General features: G+C 50.8%; 1 protein-coding gene across 1 annotated transcript; it reads right to left on the bottom strand.

Annotated features, from left to right (window-relative positions):
- Positions 1-6,951: 6,951 nt before the first annotated feature.
- On the bottom strand, positions 6,952-10,117 carry LOC136493038 (protein NRT1/ PTR FAMILY 6.3-like). The gene is made up of 4 exons (XM_066489069.1): positions 9,752-10,117; positions 9,346-9,563; positions 8,676-9,250; positions 6,952-8,076 (listed from the first exon to the last, which is right to left on the bottom strand). The coding sequence occupies exons 1-4, from the start codon at positions 9,873-9,875 to the stop codon at positions 7,212-7,214; spliced, it is 1,782 nt and encodes a 593-aa protein (XP_066345166.1). The 5' UTR covers positions 9,876-10,117; the 3' UTR covers positions 6,952-7,211.
- Between the last annotated feature and the right edge of the window lie 15,349 nt (positions 10,118-25,466).

Below are 25,466 nucleotides of genomic sequence, written 5' to 3'. Positions count from 1 at the left end.
CCTCGGGCTCAGCCATAGGGGTCTCGGTGACAGAGGGGGCCTTAGGCCCTGCGGTGGGCTCGACCGGTGGGCCCTCTTCTGCCGCCGAGGCATACTCGATGGAAGGCTTGTGGAGGTCTCTGGCGAAGATGTTTGGAGGGACCGGGGCCCATGCCGACGCCATCTTTGCTAGTTTGTTCGTGGCCTCATTGAATTTTTGTGCAATGTGGTTGAGTTCGAGGCTGTCAAACTTGTCTTCTAGGCGACGTACCAACTTGCAGTACGCCTCCATTTTGGGGTCATGGCAGTTCGACTCCTTCATCACTTGATCGACGACGAGCTACGAATCACCCTGTATGTTGAGACGCCATACTCCAAGTTCGATGGCGATCTACAAGCCGTTGACGAGGGCTTCGTACTCGGCTACATTGTTGGAGGTGGCAAAGTGGAGTCGGATCATGTAGCGCATGTGCATTCCAAGGGGTGAGATGAAGTGCAGACCTGTGCCTGCCCCGGTCTTCATCAGGGACCCATCAAAGTACATGGTCCAGCATTCCGCCTGGATTTGAGCAGGTGGTAGTTGGGTGTCGGTCCACTCAGCCACAAAATTGGCCAAGACCTAGGATTTAATTGCTTTCCGAGGCACAAACGATAGGGCTTCCCCCATGAGTTCAACGGCCCACTTGGCTATTCTACCCGAGGTCTTCCGGTTCTGGATTATCTCTCCCAAAGGGAAAGACAACACCACGGTCACCGGGTGGGACTCAAAGTAGTGACGCAGCTTGTGTCGAGCCAAGACTATGGCGTAGATCAGCTTCTGGATGTGGGGGTAGTGCATCTTAGTCTTAGAGAGCACCTCGCTGATGAAGTAAATAGGTTGTTGGACGGGTAGAGCATGCCCCTCTTACTGCCTCTCGGCCACTACGGCCGCGCTGGCCACTTAGGTCATTGCGGCGACGTAGAGTAAGAGGGCCTCACCCTTGGTCGGCGGCACCAGGACGAGTGGATTGGTGAGTAGTGCCTTGAGCTTGGTGAGGGCTTCTTCGGCCTCGGGGGTCCAAGAAAAGCGTTCGGATTTTCTCAAGAGGCGGTACAGAGGCAAGCCTTTTTTGCCAAGGCACGAGATGAAGCGGCTGAGGGCCACAAGGCATCCCATAACCCTATGCACTCCCTTGAGGTCTCGGATTGGTCCCATGTTGGTCACGGCCAAGACCTTCTCTGGGTTGGCCTTGATGCCGTGCTCTGAGACTATGAATCCTAAGAGCATGCCTCGGGGGACCCCGAAGACACACTTCTCGAGGTTGAGCTTGATGCCCTTCTCTCTGAGGCATTTGAAGGCTATCTCCAAGTCATCGACGAGATCACTGGCCTTCCTAGACTTGACCATGATGTTGTCCATGTAGGCCTCGATAGTTCGCTTGATGTGCTCGCCAAAGACCTGGGTCATGCACCGCTGGTATGTGGCCCCTGCATTTCTGAGGACGAATGGCATAGTCACATGGCAGTACATGCCAAATGGGGTGATGAAAGAAGTTGCGAGCTGGTCAGATTCTTTCATCTTGATTTGATGGTAACCAGAATACGCATCAAGGAAAGATAGGGTTTCGCATCCCGCAGTGGAGTCAATGATTTGGTCGATTCGAGGTAATGGGAATGGGACTTTTGGACATGCTTTATTCAAATCGGTGTAGTCTACACACATCCTCCACTTCCCATTTTTCTTCTTAACTAATACAAGATTAGCTAACCACTCTAGATGGGACACTTCCTTGATGAATCCGACCGCCAAAAGCTTCTGCACCTCCTCGTCGATGGCCCTGTGCTTTTCCTCGTCGAATCAGCGTAGGCGCTGCTTCACCGGTCTGGAGCTGGCCTGGATGTCCAAGGCATGCTCAGCGACCTTCCTCGGTATGCCCGGCATGTCTGAGGGACTCCACGCGAATACATCGACATTCATGTGGAGAAAGTCGACAATCACGACTTCCTATTTGCTATCGAGGGTGGCGCTAATCCCCAGTGCTCGATCATTGGAGCAGGTGGGGTGGACCGGGACGAGCTTGATGGCTTCCATGGGCTTGAAAGTCCCAGCACGATGCTTGGAGTCGGGCGCCTCGCTACCAAGTTGGTCAAGGTTGACGATGAGGGTCTTGGCCTCCACGAGAGCCTCAGCGTATTCGATGCATTTGACGTCGTAGTCATATGCATGCTCGTACATGGACTCGATAGTGATGATGCCATTGGGGCCTGGCATCTTGAGCTTGAGGTAGGTGTAGTTGGGGATCACCATAAACTTGGCGTAGCATGGGCACCCTAGGATGGCATAATAGGTCCCCTTGAACCCAACCACCTCGAAGGTGAGGACCTCCTTGCGGTAGTTGGAGGGAGTGCCAAAGCAGACGGGCAAGTCGATGCGCCCGAGGGGTCACGTGTGTTTCCCTAGCACGATGCCATGGAAGGGCGTGACATTGCCTGTAAGCCATGACTGGTTGAGCTCTAGGAGCTCCAGGGTGTTGGCGTAGAGGATGTTGAGGCCGCTGCCTCCGTCCATCAACACCTTGGTGAGCCAGGTGTTGCCGATAATTGGGTCAACGATGAGTGGGTACTGCCTGGAGTTTGGGACATAGTCGGGGTGGTCATCCTGATCGAAGGTGATCACCTCCCGAGATCAGTCGATGTACTAGGGAGTGGCCACATCAATCGAGAAGACCTCCTGGCACTCCTTCTTTCACTGACGCACCGTGAGGCACGCTGAAGGCCCGCCAAAGATCATGAAGGCATTGTGCACCTTGGGGATCCCATTGTCCTTGTCGTTGTCCCTATCGCCGGTGCCCTTCTTCTTGGCATCATCGTTGGGGAGCCCGGGCTTGGCGTAGTAACGCCGGAGCATGGTGCACTCTTCGAGGGTGTGCTTCACCGGGCCCTGGTGGTAAGGGCAGGGCTTCTTAAGCATGTCGTCGAAGAGCCTGAGGCCTCTGGCGGGGCCTTGGGGATTCTTGCGATCTGCGACCATGACTAGATCGGCCTCGAGGACCTCCTGCTTCCCCTGGCGACCCTTTTTCTTTTTCTTAGGGAGGTGGGGGGCCGAGGCCCTTCGCTTCCCCTTGGCGTCATTGTCGGGGAAGATGGCCCCGACAGCCTCTTCGCTCGAGGCAAAGTTGGTGGCGATGTCGAGGAGTACGGCCGCCGTGCTCGGTACGTTCTGGCCTAACTCTCAGACCAGGTCTCGGCAGGAGGTGCCGGAGAGGAACGCCTAGACAATTTCCGAGTCGCTGACGTTGGGAAACTTGGTGCATTGCTCGGAGAAGCGTCAGATGAAGTCTTGGAGAGACTTGTCTGGCCTCTGGTGACAACTCTTGAGGTCCTAGGAGTTCCTAGGGTGCACGTATGTGCCCTAGAAATTCTCGACGAAGACGTTTACCAAGTCGCGCTAGTTGTTGATCTACAAGGGAGGGAGGTGTTTGAGCTAGGCTCGCGTCGAGTCTGACAGGAACAAGGGGAGGTTGCGGATGGTGAGCAGGTCATCGTCCACGCTGCCTAGCTGACAAGCCAGGTGGTAATCGGCCAACCACAGCTCGGGGTTGGTCTCGCCGCTGTACTTTGAGAGGTTGGCCAGTTGCCAAAATCGGGCTGGGAAGTGGGCGCCGCGGATGGCCTTGCTAAAGACTCAAGGGCTAGGTGGCCCAGGGGAAGGACTGCGGTCCTCCCCACTATCGTAGCGACCGCCTTGGGTAGGCCCATCATTGTTGTGGCACCATCGCCTGCTGACCACATCGTGGTCGCCTTGCGCCTTGTGTCGGTCGCTGAGGCGGTCATGCACTGAGGGGGCCTTGTTGGCTTTTAGTGCCCGAGCAGGCTCGGGACGAACTAAGGCCTCTCTATCCTACTGAGGCGGTGCCGCGGGTAGTTCCGAGGCTCCCCCACGCCATCGAGAGGTGGAACTTTCGGCCTGCTGCACCGCGGCGGTCTCGAGGAGGTCTCGGAGCTTGCCGTGGACCCGTCGCCCCTCCAAGGTAGAGGGCTCGGGCATTGTCCGGAGTAGCATTGCCGCTACCGCAATGTTCTGGCTAGCGTGATTGAAGATAAGGGGTTGCTCGCCCCCTTCGTCGTTGTTGATGCGGTGGTTGATGTCGCGAGCCCTCCACCGGGCTGCTTCGCCATCACCGCAACCCCGCTGCTCTTGCTCGATAGTGTCTTGGAGCTGCTGTAGAAGGGTCGGAGTCGGGGTCGGAGTAGCCAAAGCAGTAGTCGCTCGCGGCTATGAAGTGGCGCATGGCTTTAGGGTCACAAAGCTCGGAGAAGTCTGCTTCGGCCCACACCTCGTCCTCCTCCGAGGAGTCAGCGTGGGTGTGGGTCAGGGTTGTGGCGATGAGGTTGAGGGCAAAACATTGGTGGCGTCCTAGGGGCTCTGCGTGAGTGGAAGCGTAGGCGGCGGCGGCATTGCCCAACCCGAAGGGGTATGGGGATGGTGTCATCGTCAGGCTCTGCTCCGCCGGAGTCGACTCCTCAGGAGGTGGCGGGGCAGAGCTTGATGATAGGGCGTTGCTACGCACCACCGGCGTCTTTCCCTTGCCCAGGCTTAAGCTAGACAGGTCCCCAGCCAAGGACTCTGTACCAATAGCCGGGTATGGGATACTGGCAGAGCGCGGTGCGTCGCCCTGAGCTCGCGGGATGTCGGGGTGGTCCCGCTCGCGTTGTGCCTGGCGAGCACGACGAGAGCGACGGCCCAGGCGCCGCCTACGCCTAGGCTGCTGGTGCGTGATGTCGTCGTCGGTCGATGGGGCTCTGGGTGGGAGGAGTACCTTATCATACTCATATCCTAGAGGTATGAACTCTAGGCTCCCGAACCAGATCACCGTGCCGAGACACAGTGGTCGCACGGGGTCTACCATCCGGAACTTGTTGGGATGACTAAGCTGACACGCAGTATGGCCCCTACTTGGCGCACCAACTGTCGGTGTTTTGGGTCCGGCGGGTCCTCAACCGACTAGTGAAAGTGTACTGCGTGCCTCTAATCCCAGATAGTGATACAAAGAGACACAAGGTTTATACTGGTTCAGGCAGTAGGTGCCCTACGTCCAGTCTGAGAGAGCGATCTTGTATTCCTTGCACCGAGGTGCTTGTAGTAGGGGCTTACAAGCTGAGCGAGAGAGGGAGCTAGTCCTAGGTCTTTGCGTAGAGTGGCGTGGGTTGCTTGAGATGTTGATCTCTTATAGTGAGGGAGCATGTGTGTTACAGAGCGTTGTACGTTGCTTGCACCTGTGAGTCTCATCTCCCCCTAGAAGCAGCCCTGGTCACTCCCTTTTATAGTCGAAGGGAGGCACAGGGGCGGTACATGTATTTGCTACGTGGCGTTTTGTGAGCAGAGGCGGCATGTCTGAGCCCTGCAGCTCGTCACTGTGGCGGCATGGTCGGTGGAGCGGTGTTGTCCTTGGTGCACTGGAGCGACGCGTCGGTCACGTCTGATCCTGTGCGACGTGGGAGCTCCTGTGGTGGCATGCGCGCCTTCTTCTGTTGGAGGCGTGCTGGTCACTGTATGTTTGACCGACGCAGAGAGCCAAGGCTAGGTAGATGCGACGGTGCAGGTGCACTGATTCCAAGGCTATAGGAGCTTGGCCCTGTGCATGACGTGGGAGCTCCTGCAGTTTGACGCAGGGCATGGCGTGTACTGCGGACGACGTGCCGGTCTAAGAGTGCTATCAATGTAGAGAGCCGAGGCCCAGTCGGTGCAGAGGCTGAACCATTGTGGGGGGGCTCAGCGGGCGCGAGTCCCGAGGCTACAGGAGCCCGGAAGTGGATAGCCGAGGCTCGGAGGGCGCAGTTGGTCTTGTACGTCGATTCCGAAACTATAGGGACCCGGACTTGACTTTCCACGCCGCGTCGTCCTTAGAGCAGGGGTTATGCAGCACAGTGCAGCACGGGTGTCAGCCGTGGGCACAGTGCCGAGCACAGCGGCCTGTAACCCCTGCCCCGTCCTGTCTCGGTTGGCATGGCGTCGATGTGACTCCCGTCTCGTCGGCCACTCCGCTGTATCGTGCCGTCGTTCGGCTAACGTCGCGGGAGTGGTTGGACACGTTAGTTGGATGTGACGTCTCGTCAGAGAAGTCACTCAAGGTGGCGGTGACGGGGTTGATGCCGAGCCGGCCTCGAGCGAGTCGGTAACTGGGTGCTCGTCCGAGGCCTTGTGGCGCGGGGCCTCAGGCGAGTCGGAGAATCGGTACCTCGTCCGAGGCCTTGCGGCACGGGGCCTCGGGCGAGTTGGAAAACTGGTACCTCGTCCGAGGCCTTGTGGTTTCGTTCTGGGCCGAGCCCATTTCGAGTGAGCTCGGATATTGTTCGAGGTGGGCCGGGTGGTCCAGCCGGACCTCGGATAAGGTGAGGGTTTACCGGTGGTTGTCTCTTGGCTTCGATATTTACAAGGTCTAAGCGATTTTTTCGATTCTTGCTTAGAGGACCCCTTTTTATGGTACCCCACATTCATTGTTGCTTCATCAGATAAATTGGTTGACCAAAGAAATTGATTGAAAAGATTGGTGTACTAACCTTGGCTGATGAGGTATGAATCAGACTTGTAGTGCTTGTTCTTTAAATTTCCTTTGCAATCTGATTTCTGCCCCTGTCCGTGAGCGGAGCAGAGTTTTTCCCCACGCAGAGCAGATCTGTTTTGTTTGTTTTCCTTCTTTCTCAAGTCTTTGTCCTGTTCGTTTGGGCTTGTTTAGCTTATAAGTCGTATTTTTTCAGCCAACGAATAATATTTTTCTCTTACACCAAATCGGCCAACAGTACTTTTAACCATAGCTTATCAGCCAAACAAGCCCAAACAAACAGGGCGTTGGTTGTTTTATTCCTATGGATTTCCTGTCGTTGGACTGTTTTTCTAAGCTGTTGCTTGTTTCATTGGCCAAGTTATTGGGCTCTGCTATTTTATTGCACAAAAATTACAATAGATCTGCTCTGTGTAGGCCTTCATTTAAAATCAATTATTTTATGGCCAGCCAACAACCGTGTGCTAGCTTGTGCTAAAACATATAGTTTTTGCTCTGTTACAAATCGTGTGTTATGCAGACAGCCAACAACCTTGTACTAGCTTGTGCTAAAACACACGGGTTTTTCTCTGTTACAATTCGTGTGTTTTGCAGCGAGCAAACAGCCATGTGCTATCTTTTGCTAAAACACTGGACAGGCTCAAAAAGAAAGATGCATGCATGCATGCAGGGTTGTGGTAGCAGCATCTATCAGTGGCCGACGGCAATAGACTCCTCGTCGGCGAGCTCGATGCCGGCGTCGGCCAGGCGCTTCTCCTTGTAGACGTAGCCCCTGGCGGCGAACGTGAAGAGGACGAGGTTGATGGCGCTGATCACGGCGAGCAGCCAGTAGAAGTAGTCGAGCCTCCCGTCGTTGAGGTTGTCGGCGAGCCAACCCCCGCTGCCGCCGCCGTGGACCGTGACCTTGTGCACGATGGTGACGAGCAGAGTGCTGAAGAAGAACCCGAGCGCGCATGTGCTGAGGAACAGGCCCGTGCTCATGGTCTTCATGCCCTTGGGGCACTCCCGCAGGAAGAACGCGAGCTGGCCCATGTACGTGAAGGCCTCGCCGGCGCCGACGAGCATGAACTGCGGCATGAGCAGGAACACCGTGAGCGTGACTCCGTGCTCGGAGGAGGCGGCCGTCCGGCGGTGGCGCTCGACGAGCGCCGCCACGGCCATGCCGGCGACGGAGAGGAGGAGGCCGACGAAGACGCGCTGCAGCGGGGTGAGGCCGTGCGGGTTCCCCGTGAGGCGGCGCGCGAACGGCGCGAGGAGGCGGTCGTAGACGGGCACGGTGAGGAGGATGGAGCCGATGAGGAAGACGGTGAGGGAGCCCGCGGGGATGAGGAAGCCCCCCGAGCCGATGGACCGGTCCATGACCTCGGCCTGCGCCACCGAGAAGGTGGTCATCTGCGCGTGGATGGTCCAGAACATGATGGTGGTGGCCCAGATGGGCAGCATCCGCACCACCTGCTTCACCTCCTCCACGTCCGTCCGGGTGCACAGCGCCCACTTCCTCGCCGTCGCCGGTGACTCGCCGGCGCCGTCGATGATGGCCGCGTGGTCGAGGAACCTGCATCATCCGTTTCACAATAAGTCGTCTGTGTGTAGTACTGTATATAGTCAATTCTTGTACGTGGAAAGCACATCGTTTTCAATGCCAAATTAATGATTATTATTTGTAAGTAACAATCCGATCAAGAATCACTTGTGCGCCACTGAAGCAGCAGCAATTGTGCAGGGGTGAGGGGTCCACGCAACTGTGTGAGAGGCAGAGGCGTTACCTCGCCCAGCGCTCAACTCCCCCAGCATACTCCCTTCTTCACAGGGCAGCTAACTACTAGCAGTAGTCCTTGTCGCTGTAGTAGTACGATCAGTTGCGAGGTTAAGTCAAACGTGACCGATGTCTATGCTCTTGTCGCTCGGTGCATCTGCCTAATCTCATTTTGTGCAGCTCAAGCATGGTATGGTGATGCATGGAGTGACGCTACCTGGGTGAGTTGAGAGGTTTCGGTTGCTGTCATGATGCGGTCACTACTACGAGTATAGTTTTGTCAGTCCCAGTGTACGATACCGTGACGCTGCAGTAGTACCAGGCACGGAGCGCAGCAGTGATCACCAAGTAATGAACGGAAATTAAGCTGCTCATCATCAGTGATTCTTGTACGTCACCTGCATTCCTTGCTGTGGGGCAGCTTCTCCTTCCCCTTGACGACGTCGGCCGCCGCGTGGTCGACGTCGTAGAGCAAGTCCGGGTCAGACGGCAGCGAAAGCTTGCGCTTGCTCCACGCGGCGACCGTCACTGCAGCCACCTGGGTGAGCGGGCTCCCGACCAGCTTCTTGAAGCGGTACCTCCTGGTGCCCAGCAGGAAGACGCCGAGCCCGCAGAGGATGCCGACGGCGCAGACGCCGTAGCCCCAGCGGCGCCCCACGTTGTCCTGCACGTACACCAGCGCCGTGACGGCCAGCAGCGCGCCGATGCTGACGAAGAAGTAGAACCAGTTGAAGAAGCGCAGCATCTTCCGCGGCTCGCCGGCGTGGGACTCGTCGAACTGGTCGGAGCCGAACCCCGACACGCTGGACTTGAGCCCGCCCGTGCCCAGCGCCGTTAGGTACAGCCCCAGGTACAGCACCCCGAGCTGCGTCCCGTTGGCCCGCACGCAGTCGGCGCTCGCGCCCTTGGAGTCCGCGCACGGTGGTGGACGTAGACCGGGAGCCGCCGTTGAGATCGTCAGGATCATCACGCCCTGCGGCGCAGACATCGAAGCCAATTATAGTAGCCAGGGTGTCACGCTGTTGTAACTAGTGAGTGGCACCGTGGCGAGTAATTAAACGAACCCACCGTGGCCTGGACGGCGGTGAAGGTGGCGATGGTGAGGTAGCGGCCGAGGTAGGTGTCGGCGACGAAGCCGCCGAGGAGGCAGAGCATGAAGGAGGCGCCGATGAAGTTGGTGACGGTGTTGGCGGCGGAGGCGTTGCCGAGGTGCATGGTGCCGGTCATGTACGGCACCAGGTTCACCGCGATGCCCAGCGTCGTCATCCGCTCGAACAGCTCCGCGCCTTCTCAATTCATCAGGAAAATCAACACTTGTCAGGACTCAGGAGTCAGGAAAGGACCACACACGCGCGCGCACATGCAGATGCACGTACACAGCACGAACAAGCGGTGGGTGCTGGCTGCTATGGAATAGTCATGCGCCGCGGCCGTGGACGCGCGCCAAATGGTTTAGGCAAGGTCAGCAGGTTACCTAGGATCATGGCGGCGCACGCCCAGCCGCCGGTGGTGGCGTGGCTGGCGGGGCGACCCTTGTAGTCCCAGGCGTCCCTCAGGGCCTTGCCATCCGACGCAGTATCCGGCAGAACGGAGGCCATCCCGCACCTGTCTTTCTCAGAATCTCAGCAGATGGAGAAGCCCGTAGCCCGGGCACGGGCAGGTGGTCTGGCAACGAGGAGGCTCGAGCGCCCAGAGGGCAGAGAGGCTGGTGGGGGCTCGTCGGCTCGATCGGACCGGGGCACGAACGATGCTTGCTGCAAGCCTGCGCTGCCGGGGGCGGCTTTTATCGGCGACGGCGCGTGCTGGTGGTGGATCTTTGCGTCGGGATTCGGGTTACCCCGGATCTGAGAGATCCTCCTCCCACCATACCCCTCTCCGTCTCACACACACGATAACCTTTACCAGCAGCTGCTAAGCGAGCTAGGTGGGAAATTTGATTGATTAACAATAGTAAACCCGTGAGCCATACGGGGGAATCAGAGTGTATCTCCCCTGGTCATTCCGCTCCAATGGCCCCGTTCGCTGGTCTAAATCTTGGCTAAAATTGGCTGGAAAACACTGTTCTGGCTAAATTGTTGGAAGAGAAAAATACTGTTCCGGCTAAAAAAACAAGCCGAACAAGTCGAATATGGGGTAAGCCGAACGGGATCATGACTCTGGCACTGGCTAGTTTATTGCGCAATAATTGACTTTGCCAGTGAACTGCTCATTGCCTGCTCCGTAGCTGCTGGGCCTAGGTGTTATGGCCCATGATGCGGACCCATGCAAGGCATCGGAAGAGGAGGCAGCAGCACATGGGCCTGGGCCGCACCCGAGGCGCTCCAGCAGAGCAAAGGTGCCGAGCACACGTACCAGTGGGGATGAGTGGGCGACGGCGTGAAGCGGTGGCCTCCGGACACGGATAGGATATATGTGTAATAGGTTAGAGGAGAGAGGGGCATCAGAAAAGGTGTATCAATTGACTTGTCTCCTACAAACTTCCTCTGAACCTTCCCCTTGCTTTGCTCTCCTTTTTCCCCTTCCAATCAACTGTTACTCGCCTCAATCCGGAGAACTTGTTTGATCGTAACAAATTGGTACTCAGAGCCCTCGATTCTCGGCCGGTTTTTTGTTTCCTCCGTCTTGATCTGGGATCGTAACCCCCGACGGCTGGTTGATCGTCCTCGGTGCTGCGGCAACGAGTGATGAACCCGTAGGTCCATGCCGAGGCTGATCTGATCGGTGTAGGTGCCAATCGCCGGAAATTGATTCACCCTGGAGCCCCACCAATTCGACCACGAGCATTTCCCCCGATTTCGCAAGCAGCTCGGTGCCATGGATCTCAACACCAAACTCATTCTCGATGAGCTCAAGTCTATGCAAACCAACCTCACTAATCGCATCGATGCGGTCGAGCACTCCATCGGCGCCCACGTCGGTTCCCTAGAGGACGCCACCAAAGTGATCGATGCCTTGAAGCCGTCGATGAACGCCTCCGTGGCGGAACTGTGCACGAAGATTGGAGCCTTCAGGAAGACGGAGGAGAAGGTGGAGCTGATGCGGGAGGAGATGACTGCGCTGCGCAAGTCGGTGAGCTGCTCTATCCTCGGCGCCACGCAGGCCGCACCGACCGGCGTGCTACAGCGTCCCAAGGAGTCTCCGCCTTGGATTCCCGCTGGCTAGACTCACTTCCGCCCGTTAGGGCCCCACGAGGAATCAAGTCACCGGGGATTTGAGTCTTATGCTCGATCCCCGATCAAGGGTACGTTCATCCCGTCTGATCTCGATTCCAAACCCAAGCTGTATCGATCCTATTCGAGTTCGGCTCTCGTTGCTGGCACTCAGGGCGGTTCGGGAGGGGTACATGGGTCTCCGGATCATCGTGGTTATGAGGATGGGGATGGGGGTAATTATCACCTACCTAAAATCAATTTTCCTCCATTTGATGGTTCCAACCCAAAGTTGTGGCTTGGGCGCTGCTTAGATTATTTTGAAATGTATGTTGTTCCGCGCCGCCGCTGGGTCAAGGTGGCCACCATGCACCTATCTGGTGCCGCGGCGTGTTGGTTGCAATCGGTTGAGGAGCAGGTTAGCTCGGGGGGCTAGGAGCAATTTTAGGAGCTAGTCATGAACCGCTTTGGTAAAGATCAGCATGAACTGCTCGTTCGTCAGCTCTTTCACATCCACCGGTCAGCCACAGTCCAAGACTATATTAACAAATTCACTAGGTTGGTAGATCAGTTACTTGCTTATGACTGTAATACTGATCCAATTTACTATGCTATGCGTTTTGTCGATGGATTGCGTACCGACATTCGTGCTGCTGTTCATATGCAACGTCCCCAGAATTTGGATACTGCCTGTGTCCTTGCTCTGTTGTAGGAGGAATTGGAGGATCCTGTTTATACGAAGGAGCTTCGGTGACCTAAACCCTTTACCTTTGCCAAGGCTCCTGTGCGTGGGCTACCCCTGCTGCTACTGAATCAGCCGTCACGTCTGGACCGTCAAGATAAGCCTGTGCCCCCACACCCAGTTCTAGAACGCCATGCTCGTGGTATGGATGACAAGCTCTCCACGTTGCGTGATTATCGGCGCGCTCGTGGTCTCTGTTTCCAGTGTGGAGAGAAATGGTCACGTGATCATCGCTGTCCTGAAGCAATTCAATTGCATGCCTTGCAAGAACTTTGGGAGGTCTGTTTCTCTAGGGACTGTCGGGAGGATGGCTCTGATGCCTGTTTGGAAGCTAACACTGTGGAAGCTCAATTGTGTATGGCTATATCTATGGCTGCTTCTGGTGGTCCACCTTCTGTCACCTCTATTTAGTTCATGGGGCACATTCAGGGTCATCCAGTTCGCATTCTCATTGATTCTGGCATTAGTCACACCTTTGTCAGTGTTGCTCTGGCTGCTTAGTTGCAAGGTCAGTCTGTGCTCTCACCTCCACTCAAGGTCATGATGGACGATGGTTCCCAATTGCTTTGTTCCTCTCAATTTCAGAACCTCATTTGAACTATTCAGTCTCATGATTTTGTATCTCAAGCTAAGGTGTTGCCGCTGTCTTCCTATGAACTCATTGTGGGCATGGATTGGTTGGCTTCTTATAGTCCAATGCACATTGATTGGCAACACAAGTGGCTGCTTATTACACAAGGCCAACATCAGTGTTTCTTACAGGGTTCTCTTTCAGCTCTGCCGCCTGGTTCAGTGGTGCAGGTATCAACAGTGTTATCAGATGATTTAGTTGCTGGTCAGGGAGCCGTATCAGCGGAGGTCTCAGAACTCCTAGCTGAATTTCAGTCAGTCTTTTCTCCTCCTTCAGGTTATCCTCTAGCCCGTGATTGTGATCATGCCATTCCCTTGCTACCGGGAGCTAGTCCATTTTTAGTCCGTCCATATTGCTACCCTCCAGCTGTCAAGGATGAGATCGAGTGCCAGATTTCAGATATGCTACAGTCGGGAACCATTCAACACAGTAACAATCCCTTTTCTTCATCAGTGTTGCTAGTCAAGAAAAAGGATGGGACCTTCCGCTTTTGCGTTGACTTCAGACAGCTGAATGCCATGACTGTCAAAACTAAGTATCCAGTGCCTGTTATTGAGGAGCTACTGGATGAGTTGACCCATGCCTCTTGGTTTTCTTGTCTGGATCTCACTTCTGGATACCACCAGATCCGTTTAAAAACCGGCGATGAATTTAAGACAGCCTTTCAAACTCATTCGGGCCATTACGAGTTTCGAGTTATGGCCTTCGGTCTCACTGGAGCTCCAGCTACTTTCCTGAAAGCTATGAATACCACTCTTCGGTCCCTCTTGCGCAAGTGTGTGTTGGTGTTCTTTGACGATATCCTCATTTTCAGCCGTACCTATGAAGAACATTTGGAGCACATTCGTCAAGTGCTCGAATTACTGCAACGTGATCAGTGGCAGGTCAAGATGTCCAAATGCTGCTTTGCTTAGCGCCAGTTATGCTACCTTGGTCATATCATTTTGGCTGAAGGTGTTGCCACTGACCCAGAGAAGATTCAGGCAGTGGTCCAATGGCCGTCCCCCCCAGACAGTAAAAGAGTTGCGCAGTTTTTTGGGTCTCGCAGGTTATTACAGGCGTTTTGTCTAGAATTTTGGCATTATCTCATGTCCTTTAACGGAGTTGTTACGAAAGGGAGCTATTTTTGTCTGGATAGAGTTGCAGGAGCAGGCCTTTTCGGCTCTCAAACAGGCACTTACCTCAGCTCCCGTGCTGGCCCTTCCGGACTTCAGTAAACCATTTTTAGTTGAAACTGATGCAAGTGGTACTGGTATTGGGGCAGTGCTGATGCAGGGTGGACATCCATTGGCCTACTTGAGCAGAGCTTTGGGCCCTCGTTCCTGGGGTTTGTCCACTTATGAAAAGGAATATATGGCCATTCTGATGGCTTTGGAGTAGTGGCACAGCTACCTTCAACATGCTGAGTTCCAAATAGTTACTGATCATCACAGTCTGGTGCAGCTCACTGAGCAACGCTTGCACACTCCTTGGCAATAGAAGGTGTTTGCTAAACTGGTTGGCCTTCAGTGCAAGATCGTGTACCGCAAGGGTGCTAACAATGGCGTGGCCGACACTTTGTCTCGCATTCCCTCTTCTTAGCTTGCTACGGTGTCAGTCTATCAACCGCAGTGGCTTGCGGACGTGCTTTCATCATATGCACAGGATGTCCGTGCTCAAGAGCTCCTCACTAAGCTCTCCATTAAACCTGATGCAGTGCTGGGTTTCACTTTGAGGGATGGTCTGCTCCGTTATAACAATCGAGTTTGGGTGGGTCACCACAAGGATCTGCAGGCTAAATTGATTGCAGCAGTGCATTCAACAGCTATTGGGGGACATTCCGGTGTTGCTGTTACTTACTGCCGTCTCAAGCAACTCTTTGCTCGGCGAGGGATGAAGTCAGCTGTCTAGGCTTTTGTTGCTGCTTGCACTGTCTGTCAACAGGCCAAACCGGATCGAGCAAAACTTCTAGGTCTGTTGCAACCTCTTCCGGTTCCTGATGGCGCTTGGTCAGTCATCTCGATGGATTTTATCGAAGGGCTTCCATCTTCAGGCGGCTTCAACTGCATTTTAGTGGTGGTCGATTTGTTCCCCAAGTACTCTCATTTTCTAGCCCTCAAGCATCCATTCACTGCTGCCTCTGTTGCTCAGCTATTTCTCTTGCAAGTGTATAAACTGCATGGTCTTCCCCAAGCTATCATCTCAGATCGGGATAAGATCTTTACTAGCAACTTTTGGCGCGAGTTATTCAAGTTGGCTGGTGTAGAGTTGCGCATGAGTACGGCGTACCATCCACAGTCCGATGGTCAGACGGAGCGGGTGAATCAGCGTCTTGAAACATTTCTCCGCTGTTTCACTCATGCCTACCCTCGCACTTGGCGGCAGTGGCTGGACCAAGCTGTGTTTTGGTATAATACAAATTGGCATTCTACTCTCGGGCGCTCACCATTTGAAGTTTTGTATGGTTATGTTCCCAGGCACTTTGGCCTTGCTGACAGCTCGGAGGTTCCAGTGGCAGATTTGGCCACCTGGGTGGCTGACAGAGCTCTTATGCTTGATGTCATTCGGCAACACCTCAACCGTGGCAAGCAACGCATGAAGAAGTATGTCAATCAACATCGTTCGGAGCGTCACTTTGAGGTAAATGATTGGGTGTTTGTGAAGCTTCAACCATATATTCAGTCTTCCTTGAGTCAGCGCGCCAATCAGAAGTTAGCTTTCAAATTCTTTGGACCGTACCGTGTGGTTGCTCGTGTGGTCACCATGGCCTATCAGTTGGAGCTGCCGGCCTCTTCATCTGTGCATCCAGTCTTTCATGTGTCGCAGTTGAAGAAGTCTGTTGGTGCTCAGCATACTGTCACAGCTCATCCTCCTTCAGCTGATGTTATCTGGAGTATTCCTGAATGGATCTTGCAAGTCCGATCTGTGTTCAAAGGTACGCGTTCCATATCTCAAGGACTGATCAAGTGGTCTCATTTGCCAGTTTCTCTAGCCACATGGGAGGACTTGGCGTCTCTCCAACAACAGTTTCCTCGCGCCGCCGTCTGGAGTCGGCTTGGCACGCAAGGGGGAGAGGATGTTATGGCCCATGATGCGGACCCATGCAAGGCATCGGAAGAGGAGGCAACAGCACATGGGCCTGGGCCGCACCCGAGGCGCTCCAGCAGAGCAAAGGTGCCGAGCACGCGTACCAGCGGGGATGAGTGTGCGACGGCGTGAAGCGGTGGCCTCCGGACACGGATGGGATATATGTGTAATAGGTTAGAGGAGAGAGGGGCATCAGAAAAGGTGTATCAATTGACTTGTCTCCTACAAGCTTCCTCTGAACCTTTCCCTTGCTTTGCTCTCCTTTTTCCCCTTCCAATCAATTGCTACTCGCCTCAATCTGGAGAACTTGTTCGATCGTAACACTAGGTTGGTTACAAAGTGATCGAGACGGTAACTTTCACTGCCTCGCTCACAATGGACGGTGCAACGTTAACCTCGCTCTTGAGCTAGCTAAGATATGTATGTATATGGTGCCATCCTCTTTTTGACAATATTTCTATATATATAAATGGCACATCTTTCCTGTGTTTGATAGTACTACTAGTGCGCGCAAAAGCAGCTGTCTAGTGACATTTCGCTCGAGTTTCACGTACGCTGATGCCTCGTTGACTTCAGTTATTTCTCTTGGTTAGCAGATGCTGCGTTTGTGAACGACGAGCCATCTATGGGAGATTCTAGCTTCGGAGTCGATCGATCGTCCAGCAGCACAGCACAGTCCACGTGTCTTCCCGCTTTCAATGCTAGATTCTAGCTTTGCTGAAATTTGGTTTATGCGGATGCTTATGCTAATTTATTGTGAGAGAAAAAATAATGCTCGTTCGTTGAAAAATACTGCTGAAGCATCCGACTGCCAGAGTTTCACTTTGAGATTATTCAAAATTGTCATGAGAAACTGATCAGAATTAGGAAAAATCGGTGCAGTCGATCAAAGGGGACGGACATATGTTGTCAGTTTGTCACGTAACAGGAATAAGAAGGTTCCAGCTTTTGAAAAATCATCCCTTGGCGGCCCAAGTGGCACAGCCATCGTCGTGCAGCTTGCGCAGCACGCGTCCATTTCCTTCTTCCTTTTCAGATTGACAGTACAGCCGCCGCTAGGCGCCAGTAGCTGCTACGACGACACGCGTTGACATTTCTGAGACTTGGGGTCGATCGACACAGTTGTGAAGACTTCCTCTGGTGATTACCACATTTCTGCTACGACCACAGTTGTGGAAGACACAGTCACGGGCTCACGGCATCATGGAAATTAGAAGCAATAATTCTTTTGTGAACGGATTGTGCCCATAATCCCCAGTCTTCTGCAAGACAGAATGGATTCTTGGACCATGCATGGAGGCAGAAGAAGCACAGTTCCACTGTCTAATAATTGGATCCAGACAAGAAGAGCTCCAGGAGTGGATCACGTTAATTAAATTTGGTTGGTCAGGTTCAGGCTATCCAGTTCAGCATGCCAGTGCCAGAGTGGATTTACGCCTTCTTTGTTTGGACATATAAACCGTACTTTTTCTGTCAACGAACGATATTTTTCTCTCACACCAAATCAGACAACGATACTTTCTGCTATGGCTTATTAGCCAAATAAGCTCAAACAAACCGGACGTTTATTTATTCTGGCTGCGTCAACGTCGAGTGGACCGCTCGTTCCTGCTTGAGCTAGCAATGGCAGGCAGCTACTGTGTACCTCTCAATAACAAATCACAGAAAGAGCTTCACAGCATGCATAGGATGCTACGGATCCATACTCTTCAGATGGATTCTCTAAACTCTGACGATCACATGATGAAATAAGGGTAGATCTAGGATCAGTTTCTTTCTTTCTTTCTTTTTGCAGTGCACATTGTTGGTCCCCCACAACACGTCCTATGTACTATGTGCAATACTAAGTTATTTCATATATCTACTGAAAGTTTAATTGAACTTAAGGTGCAAGCTTATATATTGCTATTAGATCAACACACCAACACATGCTCCTGCATGGTGGAGTAAATTGAGAGAGTTAAGTGCTAGGAATTAAGAGATAAGCTTAGGGCCCATCGCTAATAAACAAATTGAGTATATTTGCTCTCATTACTGCTTTCATGCATGGTGAATAATTTTCTAAACTGAACCCTTCTAAAAAAGGAAAATATAGGCGAATCCCTTGCTGTAACGTTTGCTCTGTTTTATACATTTCGTCATACTCAGCTCCTGCTTTTGTTACCCAGTTACACCATACAGAAATGAAGAGTCCCTGTTGTGACGACTGACGACAGGAAAGCTATACCCGCCCTAAAAAGGTAAATTAAGACACTCTTCAGATGTACTATACGTCACAACCACAACTCACAACAAATTTACTTCCATTTGCTGCGTGCCGAACCAACACCATGTTCGCTTTATCGTTTTTTTTGACTTATAAGTCAGCTGATGCTGTTTTATTATGAGAGAAAAATACTGTATTATAGCTGATAAGGATGGCTAACAAACAAACAGGGTGCAAGTCTAGCTGCCGATGGTTTGTTTCCCCAAAACAAATAAATAAATTCAACTTCTGAAACGTCATACGAAATATTACAAATGTATACAAAACACATGTAATCATTTTCGAGTTCGTTGATCGCGGCGACCAACTCTTGGAGCTCCCCGGGGGTGTTTGCATCTTCGAGTTTCCCTCGGGCTGTTTCACTCCTCCGAGTCTTCTCTCAGGTTGAAGCAATTTTCAAGAATTTTGGCCTCTTTTGTCAGCCACCGGATGTCGCATTTTTCGAGTTTCCCTCTCGGGGCTGTTTGGAATGCATAAATTTCGTAGGAATCATGCAGAAATTTCACATGAATAAGTTCAATTTCACACGATAAACATAGAAACAAAATATTTTCCGCGTTCTAAACAGACCCTCGAAACAGTGATTTGACCTGTGTAGCAGTTGGATTCTACTCACCACTTTAATCTATATACTTGATAGCATAGTTTACAGACTTCGCAGCTGCTAGACTACTCACTACAGTTAACTGCATAATCGATATGACCTGACCAATCAACTGTGTTCACGCCCCCAGACATACTGGGGTCGAGGTTTTTCTTCCTCTCCAATTGTTATACATACTAATATTCGTCCTATTCTTCATAAGTACTTTTCAGCGAACAAATAGTATTTTTCTCTTACAACAAATCAGAATAAGCAGCAGCCAGTCAAATTTCAGCGAAACAAACAAGGCATTCCCGTTTGCACGATATAATATCTTACATCTAAAATAAAAATTATAAGAGATCCAATGGCTATTATCTTTTTCTTAGCGTGTTTGGTGAGAGTTAACGTGGTGTCTTTGTTGAGGCCTCTTATTAGTAATAATATAAATTATAAAAGATCCAATGGCTATTATCGGCGATGATGATTATAGTACACCAAATTAAAGGCCAGATTTTCTGATTATTATGAGATTTTCTAAGATTTATATTTATTTTCTAGCACGTCTGGTGAGAATTAACATGGTGCCTCTAAATAGTGATAGTAAGATTAGATATTGCTATTGTCCCCTTTCAATTGTTATTATCTAAAATAGAGGAAGTGTCACTTAAATTTGCTTTAGAATCTACTACTTATTATTTTTATTTATGAGTTAAATGAACCAGAGGTCCGTTAACTTGTGAAGAGATTTTAGTTTGGTCTATCAACTTCTAAAGTGACTTTTTGGGTCTATAAATTTTGTATACCGTATCACTTAGGTCCACATCCCTCCACGTGGGCTTCTCATACTGATGTGGCCTCTTGACGTGTCCATCTGAATAGCTTGTGGGCGAGCACCACTGCCTCGCGCCGAACATCGAATGCACACCAGATCACCGTGCCTGCGAGCAGGGCGCTGGCCATGATGGCGCCAGGCGAGGCTAGCGCGGCGGCGTGCTCGGGCCCCGCACCGTCGGTCTGCTGCTGGTCAGCCAGTTTGCTGCTGGTCAGCCTCCCACACCGCCGCGTCCATCACGTCGCGGGCGGCGCCGGTGCCGACGACCTTGCACCTCACCCAGTGCACGATGTTGCTCCCCTCGTCGTACTCCGCCTCCACGGACCTCCGGCCGGTCAGGATCTCCAGTCCAGCCCCGCCTTGCCCGTGGCGCTGGCGCTGGCAGCGCCGTGCAGGAGGCCGTCCAGACTGCCGTTCGGCATGTACTCGTAGAGGAGTAGCGTGGCCTCGCCGTCGGTGCACCACCTTAGCAGCCAGACGATGCTGCGGTGCCGGAGGTGGCCCAGCACCTCCACCTCGGCGAGCATGCTCCTGTTTCCGTTGCCGTTGTCGTCCACGTCAGTTGATGGCTCCTTCCGCCGCTTCGGTTGAGCGATGAATGTAGACCGAGAGCGCGGCGTAGACAAACACGCGGAGTTGGAGGAAGGCCACGCGGCGGTGGGATGACAAGCTCTAGTAGCGGCACGAGGCGCTCAGGTCTGCGATGGCCGTGTCCTCGGTGCCGCCCTACTCCAGCCTCGCGTCGTGGGACTTTTGCCCGACCGTGTGGCCTCCGCTGCTACGCGGCCGCCGGCGCCACCAACTCCTCCTACCTCCACGTCACCGCCATCACGCTTGACCCCGCGGGTTACTTTGGCGCGCTCCCCGTGGCCCTTCTGTCCTCGCTTCCCTTCCTCGCGTCGCTGGTCCACATCGACGTGAGCGGCAACGCCTTCTCCAGCGCCATCCGGGGTCCCTGTTCACCGCCTCCTCCGTGCTACAGGAGCTCTACCTCTCCCGCAACGGCTTCTCCGGCGGGGTACCGCCGTAGTTGGTGCTCCTGGGCACCCTGACGCTGCTCGAGCTGCAGCACAACACGCTCGCGGGGCCCCTGCAGAGGCTGGTGAAAGGTCCTAATGGCTAGAGGGGGGGTGAATAGCCTAATAAAATTTCTACAACAACACTTAACAAAATGGTTAGACAATTATGAGGCGAAACAGGTGTTGCTCTAGCCTATTCAAAATGCAAGCCACCTACCACAATTCTAGTTTAGATAGTATCTATTCACACAATAGCTATGATACTACTCTATGTTAGTGTGCTCTCAAAAGCTAACTAAAGAGCCACACTAATCAAGAAAGTAAGCTCTCACAACTAGCTACACTAAAGAGCTTGTCAACTAGTTTACGATAATGTAAAGAGAGTGATCAAGAAGATTATACCACCGTGAAGATGAATGAACCAATCAATCACAAGGATGAATAACAATGAAGACCAATCACCTCGGAATCAAAGGATGAACACAATGATTTTTACCGAGGTTCACTTGCTTGCCGGTAAGCTACTCCTCGTTGTGGCGATTCACTCACTTGGAGGTTCACGTGCTAATTGGCTACACATGCCAAACCCTCAATAGGGTGCCGCACAACCAACACAAGATGAGGATCACACAAGCCACGAGCAATCCACTAGAGTACCTTTTGGCGCTCCACCGGGGAAAGGTCAAGAACCCCTCACAATCACCACGATCAGAGCCGGAGACAATCACCACCTCCACTCGACGATCCTCGCTGCTCCAAGCCGTCTAGGTGACGGCAACCACCAAGAGTAACAAGCGAAATCCGTAGCGAAACACAAACACCAAGTGCCTCTAGATGCAATCACTCAAGCAAAGCACTTGGATCACTCCCAATCTCACTATGATGATGAATCAATGATGGAGATGAGTGGGAGGACTTTGGCTGGGCTCACAAAGTTGCTATGTCAATGAAAATGGCCAAAGATGTGAGCCATAGCCGGCCATGGGGCTTAAATAGAAGCCCCCACGAAATAGAGCCGTTGTACCTCTTCACTGGGCACACTGCGCTCTGACCGTACGCTCCGGCCATAGTGATCGGACCCTGGACACAGCGTCCGGTCCACTGATTTTTGCCATGTGTCATTCTGAGTTAGAACTGAATCGTCAGATCACAACGGCTAAGTGCTGACCGGACGCTCCGGCAAAACTGACCGGACGCTGGAGCCTCAGCATCCGGTCGAGTACAGTAAGGGTCCAAATTCATTTTTCTTCGACCGAACACAGCCCAACATCCGGTGGAGTACCCTAGCCACTGTACCGCCAAGTCAGCGCGACCGGACGCAGGCAATTAGCGTCAGATCTAGCGTCCGGTCACTCGATCGATGCTGGCATCTCCTCTGTCTTCTTCACCCTTGCTCAAGTGTGCTAATCACCAAGTGTATCACCTTGTGCACATGTGTTAGCATATTTTGACAAACATTTTCAAGGGTGTTAGCACTCCACTAGATCCTAAATGCATATGTAATGAGTTAGAGCATCTAGTGGCACTTTGATAACCGTATTCCGACACGAGTTTCACCCCTCTTAATAGTACGGCTATCAAACCTAAATGTGATCACACTCTCTAAGTGTCTTGATCACCAAAACAAAATAGCTCCTACAAATTATACCTTTGCCTTGAGCTTTTTATTTTTCTCTTTCTTCTTTTCAAGTTTAAGCCCTTGATCATCGCCATGCCATCACCATTGTCATGTTATGATCTTCATTAGCTTCTCCACTTGAAGTGTGCTACCTATCTCATGATCACTTGATAAACTAGGTTAGCACTTAGGGTTTCATCAATTCACCAAAACCAAACTAGAGCTTTCAATCTCCCCCTTTTTGGTAATTGATGACAACCCTTATACAAAGATATGAATTTAAAATTCAATTGAACTCATGTTTCTTGTCTAAGCATATTTACCATGTGTAAAAGGATATGGACAAGTTTCATGAACCCCAAATGATAGCAATTGCTCCCCCTACATATGTGTTAAGAGTTTAGAACATAACTTGCACATATGCTTAGATAGGAAATATAGGAGTCAATGTCTACCAAATGATGCTAAGGTATAAAAGATGGACCTTTGAAGCATGATACCAATCGGAGTGCACCAATATACCATCCTTAGCACCATGGTTAGCTCAATACCACTTGGAAACATACTTTGGAAAGATACCACTTGTAAAGACATACTTGGAAATGAAAGTTATCTAGTGATTTCATTTCATCATTCAATCTTACAACTAGCATATATCACACAAGTATGGATGTTTAGATTTAATACTTATGCCATGCAAGCAAATCATATGAAATGCACATTCAAATGCACCATACAGGTTCATGAGCTTGCTCTCCCTACTTGTGTGCTCAAAATTTTAATTGATCCCTTTCCTTTGTTATATCTCTCCCCCTATGTCATATATCAAGATATCTTTATGTTTCACTCCCTTTATGATATTTCTTCATTTCTTCCCCTTTTTCACTATCTTTGTTACTATCTGTTTTTCTCTCCCCCTTTGTCATCAATGACCACAAAGGTTCTAAATATAGATAGTATTACTTGTAGGGTTGAGATTATCAATGTCAATCAATGGGGTGATGATCATTTTCCCAAATTTGGTCTAGTCTAGATCATTTACCAAAGATATTTAACTCGGTTTGATCCAAAGACAAGCTTCTTCACACCTCCAAATAAGGGTTATCTTGTACCATGTTGAGTTAAACACTTAGAGCTTATTTTCTAGATTAAACACTAGGTTTACAAGCCCATAAACATGTCATATGCCATCACTAGATCAAGTCAAGCATAGAAGCAATAGTGATACCATATGGACATCAAAATCATTTGATTTTCATGAATGAGCCTAATAAAATAGAACCACTTGAAATGTCCTAATAAAATTAAAAATGTGACTAGATGCACTAATCATGTCCATAGCAAAGATGTATGTCATGCCAATTAACTTTTACCTTGGAGTGGGGGTGCATCAACACATATTTGAGAAATCCAATATGTTCAACTCATTCCTTAGCTTACAAAACCTTTTCTCATCCAATGGCTTGGTGAATATATCAGCAAGTTGATCTTCGGTGCCTACACTCTCAATGCAAATGTCCCCTTTTTGTTGGTGATCTCTTATGAAATGATGGCGGACATCAATGTGCTTTGTTCTTGCATGTTGAACCGGATTGTTGGTTAACTTGATTGCACTCTCATTGTCATATAGCAATGGCACTTTCTTGAACTTGATTCCAAAGTCACTCAAAGTGGCCTTCATCCAAAGTACTTGTGCACAACAACTACCAGCGGATATGTATTCGGCTTCGGCGGTTGATAATGCAACACTATTTTGCTTCTTTGATGACCATGAAACAAGTGATCTTCCCAATAATTGACATATGCCCGAGGTGCTCTTCCTTTCAACCTTGCATCCCGCATAATCCAAGTTGGAGTAACCAACTAGCTCAAACTTTGCTCCTTTGGGATACCACAAACCAACATTTGGTGTATGCTTCAAGTATCTTAATATTCTCTTTGTAGCCTTCAAATGACTTTCCCTTGGTGAGGCTTGAAATCTTGCACACATGCATACACTAAACATGACATCTGGCATTGATGCGGTCACATAGAGTAGGCTTCCAATCATGGACCGATACAACTTTTGATCCACCATATTTTCACTTGCATCACTATCCAAGTTGCTATTGGTTCCCATTGGTGTGCTAATGACTTTGCTATCAATCATGCCAAACTTCTTGATCATGTCCTTGATGTACTTGCCTTGACTCACAAAAGTACCATTATTCAATTGCTTGATTTGAAGACCAAGGAAGTAACTCAATTCTCCAATCATGGACATCTCAAACTCATTAGCCATCATCTTCCCAAATTCATCACAAAATTCTTGATTTGTTGATCCAAATATGATATCATCAACATAGATTTGCAATACAAATAGATCTTTTCTAATCTTCTTGATGAAAAGAGTGGTGTCAACTTTGCCCATTGTGAACCCTTTAGAGAGGAGGAAGTCCCTCAATCTCTCATACCATGCTCTAGGTGCTTGCTTCAAGCCATACAATGCCTTCTTCAACTTGTATACATGGTTGGGTTTCTTATCATCTTCAAAACCGGGAGGTTGCTCAACATATACTTCTTCATTGATGTAGCAATTTAGAAATGCACTCTTAACATCCATTTGATAGAGCTTAATGTTGTGGGCATAAGCATAGGCTAGCAAGATTCTAATTGCTTCCAATCTAGCAACCGGGGCATATATTTCTCCAAAGTCAAGACCTTCAACTTGAGTATAGCCTTGTGCTACCAATCTTGCTTTGTTCCTTACTACTATCCCATCTTGATATTGCTTGTTTCTAAAGACCCATTTCGTTCCAATCACATTATGTCCCTTTGGTCTTTCTACCAACTCCTATACTTGATTTCTTGTAAAGTTATTTAATTCTTTATGCATAGCATTCACCCAATCAACATCCTTCAATGCTTCATCTATCTTCTTTGGTTCAATGGATGACACAAATGAGAAGTGTTCACAAAATGATACCAATCTTGATCTTGTTTGTACACCTCTTGAAATATCACCAATGATAGTGTCCAAAGGATGATCTCTTGCAACATTGGTTGGTTGGAGGATTGGAACTTGATTGCTTGCACTTGCTTGATCATTGGGTTGAGATGATGTACTAGCCACTTGATCTTGTTCATTACCATGAGAGCCACTTGTACTAACTTGATTTGTATCACCTTGCACATTTGAGTTAGAGAGCACTTGCACTTGATCATCTTCATTATCATTCACTTGCCTAGGCCTCAATTCACCAACATCCATGTTCTTCATGGCATTTGAAAGTTGAATGCC

The sequence above is a fragment of the Miscanthus floridulus genome, chromosome 1 (assembly GCF_019320115.1).
Source record: "Miscanthus floridulus cultivar M001 chromosome 1, ASM1932011v1, whole genome shotgun sequence".
Taxonomy (NCBI): domain Eukaryota; kingdom Viridiplantae; phylum Streptophyta; class Magnoliopsida; order Poales; family Poaceae; genus Miscanthus; species Miscanthus floridulus.
This window is presented reverse-complemented; position numbering and strand designations above follow the sequence as displayed.